At 40.6% G+C, this 19,910-nt stretch overlaps 2 protein-coding genes across 5 annotated transcripts; one reads left to right on the plus strand and one right to left on the minus strand.

Annotated features, from left to right (window-relative positions):
* The first annotated feature begins 4,268 nt into the window (after positions 1–4,268).
* LOC105891702 lies at positions 4,269–13,616 on the plus strand. 3 transcript variants are annotated; one of them, XM_031584884.2, is made up of 14 exons: positions 4,269–4,892; positions 7,100–7,220; positions 7,626–7,798; positions 8,020–8,085; positions 8,385–8,420; positions 8,549–8,605; positions 8,697–8,734; positions 8,940–9,007; positions 9,936–10,147; positions 10,255–10,508; positions 10,622–10,756; positions 11,068–11,200; positions 11,482–11,523; positions 12,031–13,616. In XM_031584884.2, exons 2-14 carry the CDS (start codon positions 7,111–7,113, stop codon positions 12,300–12,302), a joined length of 1,596 nt encoding a protein of 531 aa, XP_031440744.1. In that variant the 5' UTR covers positions 4,269–4,892; positions 7,100–7,110; the 3' UTR covers positions 12,303–13,616. The 3 variants fall into 3 exon arrangements, with proteins under 3 accessions (XP_031440744.1, XP_031440743.1, XP_042566346.1); XM_031584883.2 differs by having other exon boundaries at positions 4,270–4,892; positions 7,013–7,220; XM_042710412.1 differs by lacking the exon at positions 4,269–4,892 and having other exon boundaries at positions 5,679–7,220.
* Positions 13,617–13,820: 204 nt separating this feature from the next.
* zgc:92594 (uncharacterized protein LOC436996 homolog) lies at positions 13,821–19,860 on the minus strand. Of its 2 annotated transcripts, none has more exons than XM_012837391.3 (7): positions 19,742–19,860; positions 17,798–18,685; positions 16,967–17,062; positions 15,849–16,109; positions 15,575–15,597; positions 15,260–15,405; positions 13,821–14,615 (listed from the first exon to the last, which is right to left on the minus strand). In XM_012837391.3, exons 2-7 carry the CDS (start codon positions 18,638–18,640, stop codon positions 14,368–14,370), a joined length of 1,617 nt encoding a protein of 538 aa, XP_012692845.2. In that variant the 5' UTR covers positions 18,641–18,685; positions 19,742–19,860; the 3' UTR covers positions 13,821–14,367. The 2 variants fall into 2 exon arrangements, with proteins under 2 accessions (XP_012692845.2, XP_012692844.2); XM_012837390.3 differs by having other exon boundaries at positions 17,798–18,640; positions 19,742–19,859.
* Between the last annotated feature and the right edge of the window lie 50 nt (positions 19,861–19,910).

Consider the following 19,910-nt stretch of genomic DNA (forward strand, 5'->3'; position numbering starts at 1 on the left):
AATTGAGATGTCAGTGTATCAAGTACATATCAACATAGATAATGCTGCAAAAATGAAATGCTAAAAAATCGTAATCTCTTCTCGAGGTGTAACCAAGGAGGCTGTAATTTTCTTTTTTTTCGTCTAATAACATGTTTTACATACACAGTGAAACAGTAATATGCCTGACGCTGAACCAAAATTCATACAATACAAGTCATGTGAAGACATTATTAGATAAGTCATTTATACACAGAAGATAAAACTCCGATAGCAGCTAGACTCTGGGATGTGGAAGGTCTGGACCAGATTTATAGCAGATCTGGGCTTGCTCTGATCCCAGGTCAGGTTGCTATTTTTTCTGGGTTTTAACGTATGTGTCTCCTTTAAATTGAGTTGTAAATATATATTGTAAATTTATATCAATATGTTTTATTATTATTGATTAATTTATTTAATGCACATATATTTAGTTTTTGTGTGTTTTCAAATGTGTCTACTAACTGAATACAACTAGTGGGACAAAAAAAAATGTTTATTTACTAATGTGAGAAAAAAAAACAGTCCTAAGTTTTTGGTATGATTTCGACAAATCTGTTTTTTTTGTCAGATGAGTTTCTTGTTTTGGGGTACAATATTCTATTCCATTGATGACACAGGGGAAATGTATATGTCTTTATGAGTTAAGATCCATTATCATCATATTTCATTTTTGTTCATACCTAGTTTCAGTTGAAGTCGTTTTGAGTACAGTAACCCTTGTGTCGCTTGAGAAGTCCTCTCTCCCGGCTTGCTGGTTTTGTGTTTAGTTCTTTGCCTATGATCCTATTGACTGTTTTTTTGATAGAATGCTTTTGTTAAGTCGTGAAAAATGTGATCTTACGAAGCCACTGAGTATAAAAGCAAAAAACCTTTAAAAAAAAAAATACGTACTAAATATGATAATTTACACCAGATGTCACGTTATATGTTTTACCATTCACCGTATTTTATTTTAGCGCAATTAGAGGTGATAACCGTTAAGTGACTGACCTTTTTACGGGAGAGCTCCCCGGGCAGAATACTGGCAGACACCACACACTCTCAGTTTAAAAAAATCTGTATCTGTCTTGACACATATTACAGGTATTATGAGGTGTATTCTAGCTTGGCTTAAATGAGATCCTGAGATCATGATAGCGTGACGCACGTGGCTTGCTGCTGCCTTATCCGTGGACGCTTGAGTACAGTGTTGTGAAAAGCAAGGTCGGGGGTCAAGGCCTTTGACCCCCAGGGTGAGGATGTAAGGATGATAATGTGGGACACACAACGTAAGTGTTTACTTTTGGGCCAAATTAAATCATACTAATATATGACAGAATGAGGATGTCAGTAAAGGGCCAACATTACATCCTGTGATTGGTTCAGAAAATGGAACCGAAGTACCAGTCCAGTACCAATCGTTGGCTGTGTTATTTCCACATTATTTTTTCCCCTCTTCTTAATGAGTACTGAAACATCCAGATGCTGCAGGCTTTGGTGAGGTATGCCCTTTGTGTGTGTGTGTGTGTGTGTGTGAAGAACTGAGCTGTTGGTGATAAGAGCGGGATAGCGAGAGAGGGTGGGGGTGTTGGGGACAAATGTTGCTGTGTGGGGCGGAGGGGGGGGGGGGGGTGTAGTTGGGGGGCAAATGTCACTGTGACAACAGCACAGAGGGAAATACCAGCTGGGTCCTGAATGTGTCCAGACATGTCTCTGAGAAGCCGTGAATGTGGGAGACCGACTGAGATTTTAACATGTGCGAGTCATTTGTAATCATTTAGATGGTGAGAAAGATATGAAGTAGTAGAGAAAGAGAGTGAAAGACAGAGGTAGAGAGAGAGAGAAAGAGAGAGTTTTACAGCCGTTGGGCACAAGAGAGTTTTACAGCAAGTGGCATAACTAAATAGAAGAGAAAGGTGACAGCGCATTACGCATTCTACTGGCTACTTGCTATTCTATAGATTAAAAAAAAAAGTAAATAAGAAAAAAGGAGAGTATTTATTCTGTAAGAAGTTTAATGTTTACATTATGCACTAAATGGAAGCTGTCATTTCAAAGTGCCAATCCTAATTTTGTTTGCCGATTTACTGAGAAAGACAGGACTTGAAATCCGAATCATATAGATGTGATGCAGACGGACAGAAAGCATACATGCCATTATAGGCTATATGATGAACAATCAGCTTTTCCTTGAGCGAAGTAGAAGAATAGAGGCGGCTGTAACGTTGTTATTGGTGTGTAGTTAATTGGCAGTAGGCCCCGTAGAGGCATAGTGATTGTGCTATATCTTTTCCTGAGGTGCTGGGAATAGTTGCTTTGTTTTTTCATTTTTCTTTTTCCTTGGGGTGCTGTGGTTTGTTTACCGTGAAGTGGAGTTGAACGTGTAGTACAGTGAGGACGTTCCTGTTTTAATCCCCATGCAGAGTCAGAATACAGGAAACCGTGTCTGACCGGCGTTGCTACTGAAATCTAGCAATGGACTGGCTTGGTGTGCATACGGGGCGGCAGTTTGTCCGCGTGAATTCCAAAACGTTAGGCTAGAGTAGGTTTTGCCATCTAACAGTTTTGAGCTAACACGACGAAGACCACGAGTAGGGCAGTAGTTGGAGCAGATTCCTTTTCCTTTTCTTTCGTGTTTTCTTCTTTCAATGATCCTTTATTTGTTCTGTTTCGTACATCGAAATCATTTCAGACTGGCATAATTCCTCAAAAAGTGAACCCAGCAAACCAGACTGGACTGTGCTGTTGTTGTTTTTTTTTTTATTTGATTTAATTTCTGCTATGGTTTCCACTGCTATTGAAGTGGATTTTCATCATTGTCACTCTGTTCAGATGCGACTGGAAGAAGGAGGCTGTTTTGCTTGATGTGGTCAATCAGTGAGTGTTCCGGACTGAACCATGGCCATTTAGTGTAGGTCCCATTAAAACATACTAAAAAAAAAATATTTTTGTTTTAAATCTTTACGTCCTGCTTTTCACTGGTCAACTTCCATTTCACTCAACCGCTTGACGTTTTTGTTAACCAATCAAAAAGCCTCCTCCATCCTACATGACAGGAGACTGCATGAAAGCATAGAAAACACTGTTTCAATGTCTGTAATCTTTCTGAGTCATACCGTACAATTAACACTACCCAAAATGACATCCCGCTACGGGCTAAAGGCTGTTAGATTTTATTAGGCTTTTTTTCAAGACAGATGAAAAATAAAAGAATTTATTTTACAATGACAGCAAAACAAGAGAATCACGGTATTAAATATATGTATATTAAATATACCTACAGATGTGGCTTATATCATGAATAAAAAAGAGACTAAACTGAAATGATGCCATTTGTCATTGTGCTAAAATGAATATAAATATTATATATTAAAATATATTTGCTAACCTATTGAACTGAGTGATGTCTTCCTTTGTTTTCCACATGCTGCGCACACAGAGGAGGCCGGTTTCTTCAGGGCCACATATTTAATTTTCCATTTCTTATTTGATCTGTAATCAAATTAAAAGCAAATGTAAACAGGGCAGAATGGCGTAGTACTTCTTGTAATGGTCTCGTGGACTAGAATAACTAAACAAGATTCATTTTTCCACACGTACACGTCACTTACCCGTAGTGCACTAGGCTACTGTACCTAGGCACGCTGGCTTTAGTCCTGTCTATGTACAGATATGTCATGTCTATGTACAGATATGTCCTGTCTATGTACAGATATGTCATGTCTATGTACAGATATGTCCTGTCTATGTAGAGATATGTCATGTCTATGTAGAGATATGTCATGTCTATGTACAGATATGTCATGTCTATCTACAGATATGTCCTGTCTATGTAGAGATATGTCATGTCTATGTACAGATATGTCCTGTCTATGTAGAGATATGTCATGTCTGTGTACAGATACTGTATGTCCTGCCATGAAACACTGAGAGGATCTCTCTTCTACTTGTCAGGTGTCAAAAAGGGGCAGAGTGCTGAAACACTGACTGATCTTCCGCAGAAACCCACGGACGGAATCAAAGAGCTCCGTCACTTCACCAGCAACCCAGAGGATACAAGCTGATATGTGATTATCTGCTGGGCTACCTGCAGGAGTCACTGTTACAACCCTGGCTCGTAGGGAAGTAACATTATGAGAACATAAAACCCCCAAAACTTAATTTAGAACACCATTTTTAAATATACAGGGGGGGGGGGGGTACGTGGAGTGTAAGCTGCATGTCCTGCTGTCAGGTAGGCAGCTCCAGAGTCTGTGAGAGGGGTGTGGCCCGTTCTTAAAAGCATCTGGTAATCACACACACACACACACACACATGTGAGACCCAAGGTATCTGAAACAGAGGTAAACAATCAATCACACGAATCAACAAATACTAGGCCTATAGCATTACCAACATTGACTAATTATGACAGCAATTTTGTTTTGCAGCAACTGAGGTTAGTTATTTCTTTTACAATCTACTTTCGGTACAAGTTGTTTAAATAGTGTTTCTGTCTCATTTCATTTCTATACAGCTTGGGGTAGTTTGTGTTTTGTCTGGCATGTTTTACAGCATGCATTTCAGGACACCTATAGGGGATTTTATTGGCTTGGGATAGCTTGGTTAGTGTGGCTGAAGCATTTTAGACCCATCTTACACTGCGAGTCCACTTTCTTTACCTGCTGTCTTTGAACTGGGTGAAAGTCCAGATAAACTCTCTTTACTCGCTGGTGACCTGAGAGTCATGTCAAATGACAAAGAATGATGTCATTGGTCAATCCCATATTTGCCTCAGGTTGCCATTCAAGTTGAACCTGTCTGCAATGAAAACGTCACAGACTTTCTGTTCAGGCTCTTCTTCTGCTCTTTGCCACATCGGTCTGGACTGAATCCACACAGGATTAAATCAAGTAGGACTTGGTTTTATTAATTATTCAGAGGGGAGATTTCTGTCTTCAAAAGCACCTTTTAGTGATTTTCATGTGTTCATTTAAAAATGTTAAAAGAAGGTCAAGGTCATAGATCAAGAAAATAGTACAAGAACAGCTTCGACTGTAAGTAGACATGAAACTCATTTGCAAAAGTAATGTATCTAGCAGTCTAAAGAGGATCCTTTTCAGTAGATTGTAAAAAGGGGTTACAGAGATAAAACAGCGACAGATACTCTTCAAGAACACTGTAAGTAGACGGGATCAATTCGGGAGTTCTTTCATTTTATTATCATTTTGAACCAAAACTGCACAATTACCTCTCTGAGAATATTTGCTACAGTAGGTCAACACAGTCAAAGTCAAAGCCAGGGCACTGGCAGTCCAAGGTCTAAGAGTGTCATGCACCGTAGCAGGAAGCTTTAACCTTATACAACTTATTATCAGAAGGACACCTTAGCGTGTGGCATAACAGTGGTTAACTCAGTGAACAGTGGTTAACCTTGAACCCATATTTTGAGTGTGTGCGTCTGAGAGTGTGTGTGCTTGTGTGTGTGTGTGTCTGAGAATGTGTGTGCTTGTGTATGAGTGTGCGTCTAAGAGTGTGTGTGCGTGTGTATGTGCTTGTGTATGTGCGTGTGTGTATGTGCGTGTGTGAGGGTGTGTGTCTGTGCGTGTGTGAGGGTGTGTGTCTGTGCATGTGTGTATGTGTATGTGTATGTGTGTGTGTGTGTGTGTGTGTGTGTGTGTGTGTGTGTGTGTGTGTGTATGCATGTGTGTGCATGTGTACACGGAAATTTGCATTCACAGCCACAGAAGAGATCACATATACGTACATTATAGTGTGCTTATTCATCTAGTCAGGAAGTGACCTGGCATTAGCCATTCTTCGCTTACTCCTTATCCAAAGCCATCCACTTTAATTGATACTCTATACTTAATACACTCAGAAGAGATGTGAAATCTTGTAACAAGCAGGAGAGAGAGAGCGAGGTCAGTTGTCACACTGGTGATTTCTCCGACACTAAGGGCACAAGCTGAAAACTGAAGTAGCGGCATAGTGTGACTCCAGCAGCTGAGTCAATATCTTGTTTACCTTCAGTCAAGGTCACCTGAAACTGAGCTTAGCACAGTTTTCCCACTTGTCCTCTTCCAAAGTCCTATGGCACACCGCATGTCATGTGAGAAAACTTTTTTGACTTTGGGTATTTGCATTTTTCACTCTATGCTTAGAGGTGTAGTAGTGTGTGATTGGATGTTTTTACTACAGTCTTAGGTTGAACTAGCCTTGGAATTGATCCCTAATTAGTTCATTAGTGAGACTGGGGCAAGTTGTCACATGTGTCGATTTGACTATTCAAAGCCCTGGCACGTATTCCCTCCTAGACTGGAGATGAAACTTGTAGGATGCTGTTATGGTGAACTTACGACTCTGAGAGTTTTCCTGACGTACCATCACATCGCAGCAAAAGGTATAATAAGTTGTAGTTTATTGACAGCTCTGCAGACGCTGGATCAAAGCCACACCGATGGTTGGGTAATGAACAGTATAACACACATACATCTTATAATGATTATTGCATTGCTATAGCATTACTGAGAGAGCTCCTCACTGCAACCATGACCAAATGCCCGTCTAACAGGGTTCTTCAGCTTTACATAGGCCCATGTGCTTGAGGCTGTAAGTACGCCATCTTCGGCACTTGTGCCCAATTGATTAACCCTTCCAGGTCTATATCCTTGTGGAGGGATATTTTGTTCTTGTATTCAATATGCCTTTAAAGCTCCACAAGTTTTTGTTCTAGAGACATAAAAATAACACCCCCGGAAACCTTGAATCTTTTTTTTTTTTATGCATACACTTTGTAAGGAGAATAGAACTTAAAGCTTGCACATTTCAGTCTCTGAGTGAGGTTTCAGCTCCTAATGACCTGCCCATTAGCAAATTACGGCTATTCATATGATAAGGGGATTGTAATTAAGTGATCGCTGTTGGGTCATGACGTCAAACCTGTGGGGGTAGTGGGTACAAAGACATTCCAGGGTCATTACGTAATGGCCATTGTCTTTGACCCAGGTGTCCCATTTGTTTTCATTTGCAGTCATTGTGAAAAAAAGAAAACCGGATGTATGACAACATGTCCTGCTGTCCCCTACACAAGATATTTTCTCCTAATTTTTTATTGAAGCAGTCGCAGACATGAATGAAGAGACCTGTAGTGAAGAAATCCCAAACAGCGTTCTAGAGGAATACAAACAGAGCCTCAATGAAGTCTCACAGCTCATCGGGACCTCCCAACACAACATAAGGTCACAAAACTTTATCTGTAACTTCTGCATTTCAGCAAGTAGCTGATCATGTAAAAACATGTTTGTTTTTATTATAATTTGGAGACTTTGTGTTCTTAAAGAAGTGCCACATCATCTGCAGTTTCTACAAAGTAGAATGACGTGACATAATCCTTATTGTCAGACTGACGGCGAACTGCACAGTCACTACTGTGCAGAACAGTCACACTGTACATTTCAGGTAGAATACAGTCAAATTAGTTTAGACAGTTATTTGTTATATTTCTATATTTCTAAATCTCTCATAACAAAAGTCTTAATAAGTAACAATAAATAATAAATAAATCTCACCCTGTTGTGGAGAATGGATGAATGAATAAAACAATAAGACATTATTAAACCTCTCTGATTCATTTTTCTGCTCAGTGATCAGGAAACAGGAGAAGTGTTTGCGCGTCTCTCGAAAGCAGCAGGTGAAATACAGCATCTGCTAGAGGATGGTGTTGATATCAAAAATCTTCTCACACCCTTGCAATCGGGGTTACATCTCATCAGGGATATACTATTGAAGAATAAAGCTGATCCGGTGCAATCTTTAGGTAATAATCTTTCATTCATTTATTCATGTTTATTGTGTCTTATCATAGGCCAGTGTTTCTGTAATGGCATATAACAGCTTTGCTTATGAAAAAAAACATCTAAATTGTTGAGCCAGCAGGGTTTTTCCTTTTTCTCTACGAGACGCTTTACAAAATGATGTAACAAAATATACAACAATCGGTGGTCTGATGAGAACTGGCTGCCATGCTTTGTCACACAGATATTGGTGTACGCACTGTGCACCCAGTGGCGCTGTCATCCAAAGAGAGGAGAGGACTGAAGAGGCGTGAGTGGAATCAAGACTTCAATATCTTTATATTAATTTAGCCAAATAGTCTGAAGACACATTGTGGTCACACTTTGTTGTATGGCCTTGGGTATATTGTAGTTTATGTAAATGCAAACTGTTAAAATACATTAACCCTAACCAAGAATCAATTTATTAATGACTCACTTTTTAGCAAAACTGCCTTAATTCAAAATAAGGTGGAACCAAGTTGGTCTTGAGTGATTTTCCACTATGAGGCTAATTGTAACAGCAATATTTACTTAAGTTACATTTAGTTGCCTGTGTTCTTCCCATAGATGCATCTGGCCTGGAGGAGTTGTTGTCAGGCATATGTGAGTTCAAACATCACATATTAATAATATTTACATGTGTACTGTAAACTGTAACGAAGCAAACATATGGCAGGGAGACTAATAGCTGATGTTATGCTGATTCTATTCTATTCTGGATTTTTCTTTAGCAAAAAAGAAAGAGCTGCGACTTTCTACATCATTGACGAAACCTGGTCTCCATGAAGGTGAGCGGATCTGATCAAATACATTGATTATCTACTGTACCTGAGGACTGTTTTTTATTGATCACAGTTTCCCTTTTAAATCTGATTCCAGGACCCAGCACATGTTTTACAACCCATGCAGATGTGGGAGTAAGTTTGAGTATTCTTTCTTTAAAATGAATACATTTGAACAATTTGAACTAAACTTAAAGGAATAAAAAATACACCAGAACTGAATGTTCAAATAAACATTTGACATAAACCCATATTCTGTTGTTAGGATCATCATCAGATGTGCAGTTCATAGCTATTTGTCATAAAGTAAGTAATAAATGTGTGGTTTAATGCAATTCAGCACTTCCCATCTTGTGAATGTCTTGAGCCACAATTACGGGAGGAAGAAAATGGAGATTTGAAATACACGTAAGAAGACCTCATATATTCTTTATTTACAAGTGCTATTTGCACATAACTAAAATCGATCAACACAATTATAATGTCCAAACTCATGACATATCCTGAAGAAATGATTAATAGTTTTCCCAGTTTTCTTGTGATTGCTCTACTACGCAGTAGGTTTTATTAATATATACAGTGCCCTCCACAATTATTGGCACCCCTAGTGAATTTGAGCAAAACAGGCTATGAAAAATATGTCTTTGCTGTTTATCCTCTTGGTCTTTCATTCAAAATATTCACAATAATCAACAACAAACTAAAGCGCCTACAGTTTGCCAAATGTAAGTCAGACTTTTAATGGGACCGAGTTATATGGTAAGATGAGACCAAAATAAAGCTTTTTGACAACAAACATCAAAGGTGGGTTTGGCGTAGACAGACAGATAGCCATACAGAAAAGCACCTCATACCCACTGTGAAGTATGGTGGCGGATCTTTGATATTCACTGAAAACCTAACAGCCCCCTCCAGTAAGCTTAAAATGGGCCGTGGTTGGACCTTCAAGCAGGACAGACAGATAGATTATTAATGCGTGATGAGGTTGGTGAACTCATGGCACGGGATCTGAGACCATTCCTACTTACAGTATCTCTCCAGATCCTTCAGATTCTGATGTCAACGTTTGTAGACTCGGCTTCAGCTCATCCCACAGATTTTCTATGGGGTTTAGGTCGGGGGACTGTGAAGGCCATGGCAAAACCTTTATTCTGCGGTCGGTGAACCATTTTTGTGTTGATTTTGAGATGTGCTTTCGGATCATTGTCCTGCTGGAAGGTCCAACCATTAGATTTCTGGAATTGTGTCACAACAGTATCGTGGCCAAAATTGGTTAAATATATTTTTTAACCAAACATTCTCGAATATCCTCACCATCAATGCTTTTACATTACAGGCTGAGATGCCCCACTGCTGGTCTTTTCAGGTGCAAGTTCACCAGTCTAATGTTTAAGATGGAGACGGCAGGTGAGGTGGAGTATCACTCAGTACCATGGGCAGACAAGCTGGAAAATCATGACCGTGAACCAGCAGGACCCCTTTACAACATCAGCTGCTTCCCTGGGACTCCTGTTCAGATACATTTACCACACTGTGAGGTTATTTCAGGTGAATGACACAACATATCCTGCACATCTTGCTGACAACAAAACAGTTCAATTGATTTCAGTGGTAAGAGTATCTTTTGTGGATTCCTTTCTCATTATCTTACACAGATGGGAAGCTGGGGCATCTGCGTGTTGCTCATATTACTGGTGATGGTCTGAAGATCATTACTCCCAAAGATATAACAGAGTCTCATGTGGTCATCGACGTCACTGGCTTATCATTGTTTGGACTTCTTACTTTTTTTACTGACTACTTATTGGGCAGAAACATCCGGGCACAGGTGTTGAATTTTCTTCAAAGAAGTTCTGAGCCAGTAAAAGTTCAAGTCTTGCTGTTGTCAAGTAATGCTGACATAATGAAGGTTTGTCACACTTATGGAATTTAAAGTACATTGACTGTCACTTTGTAGTCATAACAGTATTATTTGTATCTCTGTTCACATAGTTTTACCTGCTCTTGCATAATCTTCACCAGGTTAAGAAAAAGAGAGGACAAATGATCCATCCTTGTCAAGAGATCTACATTGAGACAAATCCTTACTGTGAAATCAACACACGCAAAGATTACAGCCTTTTCACAGACCCACCTGGACTAGACGTGATTCCTAACGTGAGTCAACCGAGAATGCATTGAATCAAACTACTACAATTTGTCCACTGAAATAGCTGTTTCTTGATAAAAGTGTTTATAGGTAGTCAACTGATGTTGGTTCCATACCCGCCACTATTTTGAGAGGTGTAACTAATTCTGAACAGTTAGATTTCAAGATGCGATGTTAAAAAGAGTACAAGAGCTCTTTCTTTCATATTTTCCTATTCTTTCCTATCTCACAGAGTTCTCCAAATCTGCATTTATTAATATTTGTTCTATATGTCTTGTTATATATGATCATTTATAAGTTATATATGTCTTTGTAACAGACGGCTAAGTATGTTGAGTGCAGTCAAAACTTCCCTCCAGCATTCACAGTACATTGCAGGAGAAAGAAAGAGCTGAAGCTAATCCTGAAGGATAAAACAAGGGAACTGTGGAGCAGCCTGGTCATCATTGAAGGTCAGGGTTCAAATCAATCCACACTATGCAGAATAATATATATGTATGTATGTATGTATATGCATATTATTATGAATGGAATATCAACATGTGTTGATGTTAGCAATTGATATATATAATATATACAGTATATCTATCAATTATGTTGACATCCCATCATAATAATAAGCATATTTACACCACAATAGAATATCTGGAAATATGTTTCTGCAAAATAAATATAAATCTGTCCATATGAATCATTATGTAATAAATAAAAATCACAAAAATTCTCTCTACAGAGAAAGACACCCCCGATGGGAGACAACACGTCTTAGAACCATGTGAGTTTTAATCACTTAGCTATTTGACCCCTCTGTTGTGTTTGAGTCCCATTTTCAATGGTTGCTAAGAGTAAATTGATCAATTAATTACGTATGTTCAACCTGAATGGACCTTTGATCCATTTTTGTGAAGAACATGTTTAAAATCAAACACACAAAAGTTTCTGTCTAAAACTAGCTAACTAACAAACAACAGTACCACAGCTGCCACCGATGAAGGCATCTGTAGATAACTAGGTTCAGTAAGTAACTGAAAAGTTTGAGATGTACTCAGCAAATTCATGCTGTAAAAGCTTTTACATTTTCTTGAGGTTACACAGTGAATAGCCTGTCAGCTTGTTTTTATTGCTCCTTCATATGACCATATACTTGAATTTGGCGTTAATTAAGTAGAGTTAAGCAGCAATTTATAAAAACATGCTTTAAAAATGGCCAAAAGTTGTGTAATATCGCTTGTCAGTGTGCATGGTATATGGATGTGATCGTGGTATACTGTTTGTTCCTCAGCTGTCAGCAAACACTTTTTCCAGAAACACAAGGGGGCTCTGGAAACACGACTACCAAAAGTCCTGGAATCCATTCTCAACCAGCTGGTGCAGAGGGAGGTTCTGAATACCATCGAGAGGGACGTTATTCAGAGTAAAAAACCTGACCACAAACGGAATGAGTGCCTCCTCAACATTCTGGACAAGAAGGGGTCTCGGGCTCAGGAAATATTCTGCCAGGTCCTCAAAACAGAAGACTGTTTTTTGGTGGAAGATCTTGAAAAAAAATGTTAAAAGTCAAGACAGCATCTGACAAGAAAGAGGAAAATGAAGTGCTACATGTATCTACAAAAAGCGATATTTAATATGACCTTCCCTTTCTAAAACGAGAGACTCGTCTTCTTTACCAGGGTTAATAGCAACACAGGAAACCTTCTCAAAGGACAAGGATGCCAATTGCGAGTAGGCTACGACTGCATCTGTGTTATATGAACATTTTACTGTTTTACCATGATACTGTTTTACCTGTTCTATATTGCTCTAAATGCACTTTTTGTCAATTGCTTGTAAAGCACTTTGAATTGCAATCTGATTTGGAAAGTATTGGTGCTATTTAAATACAGTTTGATTGATCTAATTGAACTGGATGGGGTGTTTGGGGCAGGTGGGTGTACCAGATCTGTGGTCTGAGGGGGTCCTTTGCCCTAGCTTTAACTGCTTTAACTGTGATTGGCACAGATTGGCACAGTTAAAGCAGTAGTAAGGAGTTTTGGTCTAACACAAGTGAGCCAACTACCTAAAAGGCATACAAAAACCAAACGCTCAGCTGGCACTGACAAAAGCTTGCTAACATGCTAACTAGTGTCTACTGGCGATATAGCTGGCAATGTCATGCTGTGAAAGCTTTTCTTACATTTTTATGGGGTGTTGCGGCTCTAACACAGAACTACATAGTGCATATCCTGGATGGCTAGGGGGCTAGTGTGTTTATCTGTCCTTTACATGACCGTATACAAAATTATTTGGAGGATGATACCAAAACTAGTTGCACAGAAATATACATAAAAAAAATGGCAAATTGTTCAATAATTTTGCTTTAACTGCAGTTGGATGCTATCCACCAAGAGAGATGCAGATAAAGGTGCTGACACTAAGAAGTTGTAAGAAGTCAACTATTGTAAGAACACAGGGTGGTACCCCTGCTTTTTCTAGACAAAATTGAGAGGAGTCCTAATTTCATTGACGGGCACTGAGCAAAGTTGTTTGCTAGATTTAGGTGTATTTCATATATCAGACCACAACTCCACATACCAGACCACATCTCAAATAGGTCCACATTCTTAGTTTGAATAGCACCAGGCCAGAGCCATCAGGCTTTGCTCCTGGGCTTTTGTGCGTTTTGGAGCTAGAGCTATTAGACTCTAAATGTTGGCTTTTGTCTACATGTAAATATCTGCGAGTATGATGTGGAAATAAAGGCTAAGCCAGGATTGTAAATGGTAATTGACAAATGTCCTCAGTGCATAGGATAGACATCATAAGCTAGTTTAACATAAATAATGAGAGTTCTTATTTTAACTCTGAATAAAACATGCTACATTGTGTTGAGAGTTGTCTCTGATTGTTAGTGCCAGAAGTGTATTTCTTCAAACCAGAAGGTACAGAAAGTAAGTCTGAGCTAAAATGTGAGGGATTTTGTAGCACCAGTGATGGAGAAGAGGTCACCCTGTGCAAACACACGCCACCTAGAGGCCACCCTCTGCAAACACACGCCACCTAGACTGTTCTGCACACACACTCGAAACAATAACAAACAATGCTATATTCTTTATTATTATGTTTTAGCAAAAGTGCCATTATATTACAATATATATAAGGGTAGAGTAACAATAGATAATTTCTAAAAAAAAAAAAAAAATGAATTCAAAGATTAATATATATTAAAAAAAATGTTCCACAGATATTCAAAAATATCATATTGCATTCTTTGCCAAAAAAGTGTCAATATTCACCTCTTTCAGTCTACAGACAAATAAATGAAATTATTATTAAATGATATATATAATTATATTATTATAGTTATGCATATAAAATAACATGGCCAATAGTCAGCAATTTCATTAGTCGCTTTTAACATGTACATTTACTAATACATTCTTTATGGATATCCAACTACTGGTACATACAATTAACCCATGTATACCAACATTTTAAGCTGATTTCATAGTAAATTTAGGAGCCTAGTTCAATACCATTCTTCCCTTCAATACAAAGAACATGACCATCACTTATCTGTGATCGTAGCAACATGATCTGTGTTTAAAACAGACATGAACACTGGTTGATGCTTATAGTCATGTTAATCCTCTTCAGATGACGAATCGTCCTCCTCGTCACCTTCCTCCTCTTCCTCCTCCTCTTCCACTGGGCTGTACAACTCATCAGCTGATCCACTGTGGTCCTCATCTTCCTCTTCCTCCTCCTCGCTGGACTCCTCTTCCTCATCACTGATGTTATCTTCAGATTCATCTTCAACCTCTTCGTCATCGTCTTCACTGTCGTCGTTATCACTGTGGACATCTTCCTGTTCATCTTCCTGCATTGCACCTAGGGAAAGCCATGGCGCAGAAACGAACCTGTAGTAAGTGGTGGGGTGGGGTAAACTCACAAAACGTAAACACAAAGCCTCTGTGTGCATATGTGCCTGTGTGTGTATGTATATTCTCAACATGTTGCTCATGTGAATCTAAATCAAGTCATATTAAACACTCTCTCTTCCAGAAAATATTAAAAGAACATAATATTTAACGTACAGTTAGCAACTACAGTTAGAAGTACAGTTAGCCGTTCTGAAACAAAAAATTGTAGTGCAATCTTGAGAATACAAACTGATTTCCTATACTTGACAATCTATGACATAGTTCCAGTTTCTTGACCAATGAAAATTATTTTTTGTTTAGTCCCCCCACCCCACCACCCCCTAAATGATCAAAAGTGCTCCCATCAATCACAACTACATGAAAAGCCATAGAATCAAGAGTCAGAAACAATCCAAGTAGTATGGGGTGGGGTGAAGTTGGTGTATAGTCCTCAAAAATGTTTGCTTGATTTTGCACCAAAGTTTGTAAACTATTGCCATTTTGCAGTAGTGAGGGGAAGGGTAAGGGAGGTTTGCACCCAAGTTTATAAACTCATGCCATATTGTTTCAACAACCACCACCAAAACACCAACAACAGGTTAGTATACTCACAGACGGCGTCGATGAGGGTGTTGCCGTGCTGCCGAAGGGCCACCACAAAGTCCTCCATCTTGTTCTCCATGCTGGTGGCGAGCGCTTCTGTGTCAACTCCGCCAAATTCTGGGGTGTACTGCGGCCTCCTCAAGAGCCGCCGCATCCTGAAGTGGACACAGCGAAAGACAGGTAAACACACACACACACACACGCAGTTCATGTATGCATCTCTCTCTCTCCATCTCTCTCTCTTCCTCCCTCTCTCTCTCCATCTCTGCTTTTTTTTAGCCTCAGCAACGCACTGAGAGGAAAGTAGTAAGGTGACAATCTTACCTCTTCCCTGTTGTGTGATACTCCTAGGGAAAAAAAGCTAATTTAAAAGAAGTTCAGATAATAACAATAACAACAACTATCACTATTATAACCATCATCACTATTATTATCTTCATCATCATCACTTATCAACAAAACTCCATACCAGTGTTCAATACACTAAACACACACACACACACACACACACAGACCTGTGTGTTCAGGGTTAGGTGGCTCAATGTCTTCTGTGATCACTCACACGTACGCACGCACACACACGCACACACACACACACCTTGAGGAAAGTGAAAGGGTCATTCTCGTCCATCAGGCCCCGAATGTTACGCTGGACATCCAGCAGGCACTCCTGGTCGCGGACAATCCGCCCACGGGTCTGCAGTGGTTCTGACTGGGCACCGCCACTGGCACCACTGGCGCCGGCGCCGCCGCAGTGGGACCAAGTGCACTCACGCAGGGCGGACAGGAGCCCTGCCACCTGTCCGTTCAACATGTCACCAAGCACCGCCACGCGCTGGTCTGCATCATCCAAGAATGCCTGCAGGAGACAACGTTAAACACAAATGCAGCTGTACAGATCTCTGATCACAGTGTGGGATTGTATTGAAATTGGATTCATATGGGTGGAACTACGGACCTCTACCTCAAAATTGGAACATGAAAATCAAATGGCAACACCTTGGGATTTGTGCAACTAGGCTGCACATAATAGATTTACCTCAAATCTGAAACTTCCTATGCAGAATGTACTATTGCAGACTATGTACCTGAAGCTTAGTACTGCATTTACAGTCATAATTATGGGATGTGAAAACATCTCCCATCTTCCAACTTTTTTTTCAAAGATCATCTGCAGATGTATGAAAGGTGTTGACAACATGAGTAGGCATTTTCCCCCAGAATAGAGTGAAGTTATTTCTTTAAGGATGTTTTACTCCAGGTCACTGAAATCCAGCTCTGAGCACAGTTGTACACCACCATCTGAACACAAGCCTATTGACCTGGGTATATAAATAGCATACAGCATCTAAAGCTCCTGGGCTGACAAACCTTTGTGTTTTAGCCTCCATTATCAATTTTATAGGGATATTAGGTTGTGCCTCTGTAACTCTGCCTGACGCGGGTGGCCCACGTCAGGCAGAGTTACAGAGGCACAACCTAATATGCCTCAAACAGGCTGGTGACTGGAGATGACTATTCTCTCAAACAGACACTGATGAATGAGAGCGACAGGAGATGACTTTTGTAAAATAGCTAAAAAGAAAACACAACAGAAACCTAACGTTACCACCAAGACGTTAACCTACCTCAATATCTTTGTGGTAAGGCTTAATCTGCCGTTTGAGCTTTGTGGTATTCTTTTGTGTGTGTGTGTGGTGTGTGTGTGTGCGTCACCTTGGTTTTCCGTTCCTGATCATTGTGATCCTGCAGCGTCTTTTCAACTTTACTGATCTTTCTGTTCACCCTCTGGAGTTGCTTTTGTAAAGAGAACTATATGGGGAGAGAGAGAGAGAGAGAGAGAGAGAGAGAGAGATAGAGAGAGAGAGAGAGAAAAAGAAAGAAAGAAAGAAAGAAAGAAAGAAAGAAAGAGAGAGAGAGAGAGAGCAATTACAATGGCAGTTCCCAATGTTTTCAATTGTTTTCGTATGATCAGGTGACTAGTGTCAACAATGAGGAAACTATGATGCTCTTCACCAAAATTCTAGACTACAGGCTAGTGAAAATATAATAGTCTTGCGTGTGTTTCTGTGTGTATGTGAACACTGCCTTGTGTTCTCACATATCACTTGCCATGTTAATGGCCAGTATCAGAGAATCACTAAAAGTTTACACTACAGCTGTATGTGATACATACACAAGGAATGTATTACATAATTGGTCTTAAGAGCCGTTGTTTCAGTGAAAGTGTGATTAATATGTAAAGTAGACACACTGAATATCAAAGCAGCAGTCAGGGGTTTTGTTATATAACTAGCAAGCTAGATGATAACAAAACTAGTTTTCTATAAAAACAAACCTTGAAAAGTGGTAAATTCTTGCACACTATTGCTTTAAGTTATTCAGATAAGGGGAATGAATGACTAACCCTTGCTGAAGGAGCCAACATAGCAAGACCTTGGGCTGCTCGATTATGGCAAAAAAACTGATTGAAATTCAAATTAAATTAATGCCCAAGTGAGACCGTATAGTTAAATTCCTCATCCTGAGGCCATATCCGGGCCTTACCTTCATGTCCTTCATGGTGTCCTTCAGCGTTTTGATGGTGTGACCGCTGTGCTCGCCAACGATGATGCAGGAGCTGCACAGGCACACCTGCTCCTCTACACAGTAGTAGCGGAAGGCCTCCTCGTGCTGCGGGCATCGGCGCACGCGTAGGTCGGCATGGGGCTCCACCAGGGGGTGCCCGCGGAACGCTGGCAGCTCCATGTGTGGCTTGAGGTGCTCCTTGCACATGGAGACCTCACACTTCAGGCACATCTTCACCGCCAGCCCAGCTGCCGAGGAAGATGAGGGTGGGGAGGAGGAAGATACGAACACGCTGCAGCTGCTGCTGCCCAGGCCATCTGGTGAGCCCACATCCTGTGGGTCACCGGCGCCGGCGTCCGAGGGCTGAGGGCAGAAGTCGCAGTGCATGGGGGTACAGGTGCGCCCTGCCCTGGCACTTTTGCCGACAGCACCAAAAATCCCCCCACTGTCGCCGCCCCCTGTGGATGCCCCCTGCTGGGAAGCTCCCCCACTCTGCTCCTTCCTCCGCCGGTAGCCGTCAGCGATGTTGGCCAGCTTGAAGTTGCGCTGGACGCAAGCAGAGCTGCGGTGGGTCTTACGGCATTCTGGGCAGCGGAAACGGCCCCGCAAAAACGAGCCGGAGGAGGAGGTTGAGGAGGAAGAGGAGGCTATGGAGCCTCTGAGGCTACTTCCACCACTGCCCCCACGGAGGCGCTGCAGGCATGGCATGCAGAAGTTGTGGCCGCAAGGCAGTTGGTGAGGGTCACGGAACAGGTCCAAACACACGGGACATGTCAGCTCATCCTCCAGCATTCTGGGAGTGTCTTCCTGCCACAGCGCCATCTAGTGGAGGGGAAGGCAGATGAAGATGCAGGTGTTTGACAGTTGCTGGATGAAAAGTAAAAGTACTGTTAGTGTGCCTGTTTGTTTGTGTGTGTGTGTGTGTGTGTAGGTGTATGTGTGTGTGTGAGAGAGAACTAGGTGCTGGACAAGTAGCAAAAGTAATGTGTAAATGAAAGGTGTTTATTTGTGTATGCGCAGAGAAAACCACCCACATCCTATTTCATTTTAACCAATTTCTGAGAGGTAGAATGACTGCATTTATCTGTTATGGACTCTGCTGTTGTTTAGAGTAGTCCAGAAACATCCTTGTTGTTCTGCCATTGGCACAAAGAGAGAAACAGAATAGTCCTAACAAAAACTGATTTTCTCTTACGCTCTCTGACGCTTTACTCACATACTAAACACTAGATCACATCTAGCCTACACATACACACTGCACTGCACTGTTATAACAGTTAGGACAAATGTACTAGCACGTAGCTATACAGTGCCATTTCTAGAAATGCCGTTAGTTTTGAAAAACTATCGTTGAAGCTACAACATGAAGCTATAACGACCTTTGCACTGTGACGGTGTGAAAGTGAAACGAAATAAAGTTACTGATTTGTTGTACCATTTTCCAGACCACAATAACTGTCCAGCGTTAGTCCTAAATAGAAATTAATGAGGTGGACAACGGTGGAAAACACGATAGTAACAGGATACTATCTGAAAAGGGACACAGTATAACATGACATGTCAGCCGCTTCAGTTACACATTCAACACCCCATAACATATGATTCAGTTAGCAACAGGTAGCTAGCTAAGAGCAGCCATGTTCATCTTAATTCTAAACTCACCGACGCATTCAACAAGATTTACGCACACCTATCAAAACAACTAACAAAGCGAGACAAATTGCCATCATCATCTGTCTTAGTCAGCTGAGGTGTTCCCTGTTTATCGGTAGCACGGTTTCAACTTCAGGAAATAGCGCTGCTACATAACGCTAGCCTATATAAAATTAGATGAAGACTGGGACGTACAATTATGCAACTCCTGTATCCTAGCAATTCTATTATTAGGTGTTAATCTGCCAGCTCGGTCTAAACATCACTCACCGTGAGTTATTCCCAGAGGACAAACGTGTTGGCTTCACTTTTGGCTCACGCATCGGATGCTAGCAGGTGGCTGTCACATATCTGTTATGATTTCGAAGTATTGCACCTGTGTGAATGATCCACTGTCACTTTAAGTAGCTATATGTCATCACGCAAAGCACGTAACGTC

Source organism: Clupea harengus, chromosome 18 (assembly GCF_900700415.2).
Source record: "Clupea harengus chromosome 18, Ch_v2.0.2, whole genome shotgun sequence".
Classification (NCBI taxonomy): Eukaryota; Metazoa; Chordata; class Actinopteri; order Clupeiformes; family Clupeidae; genus Clupea; species Clupea harengus.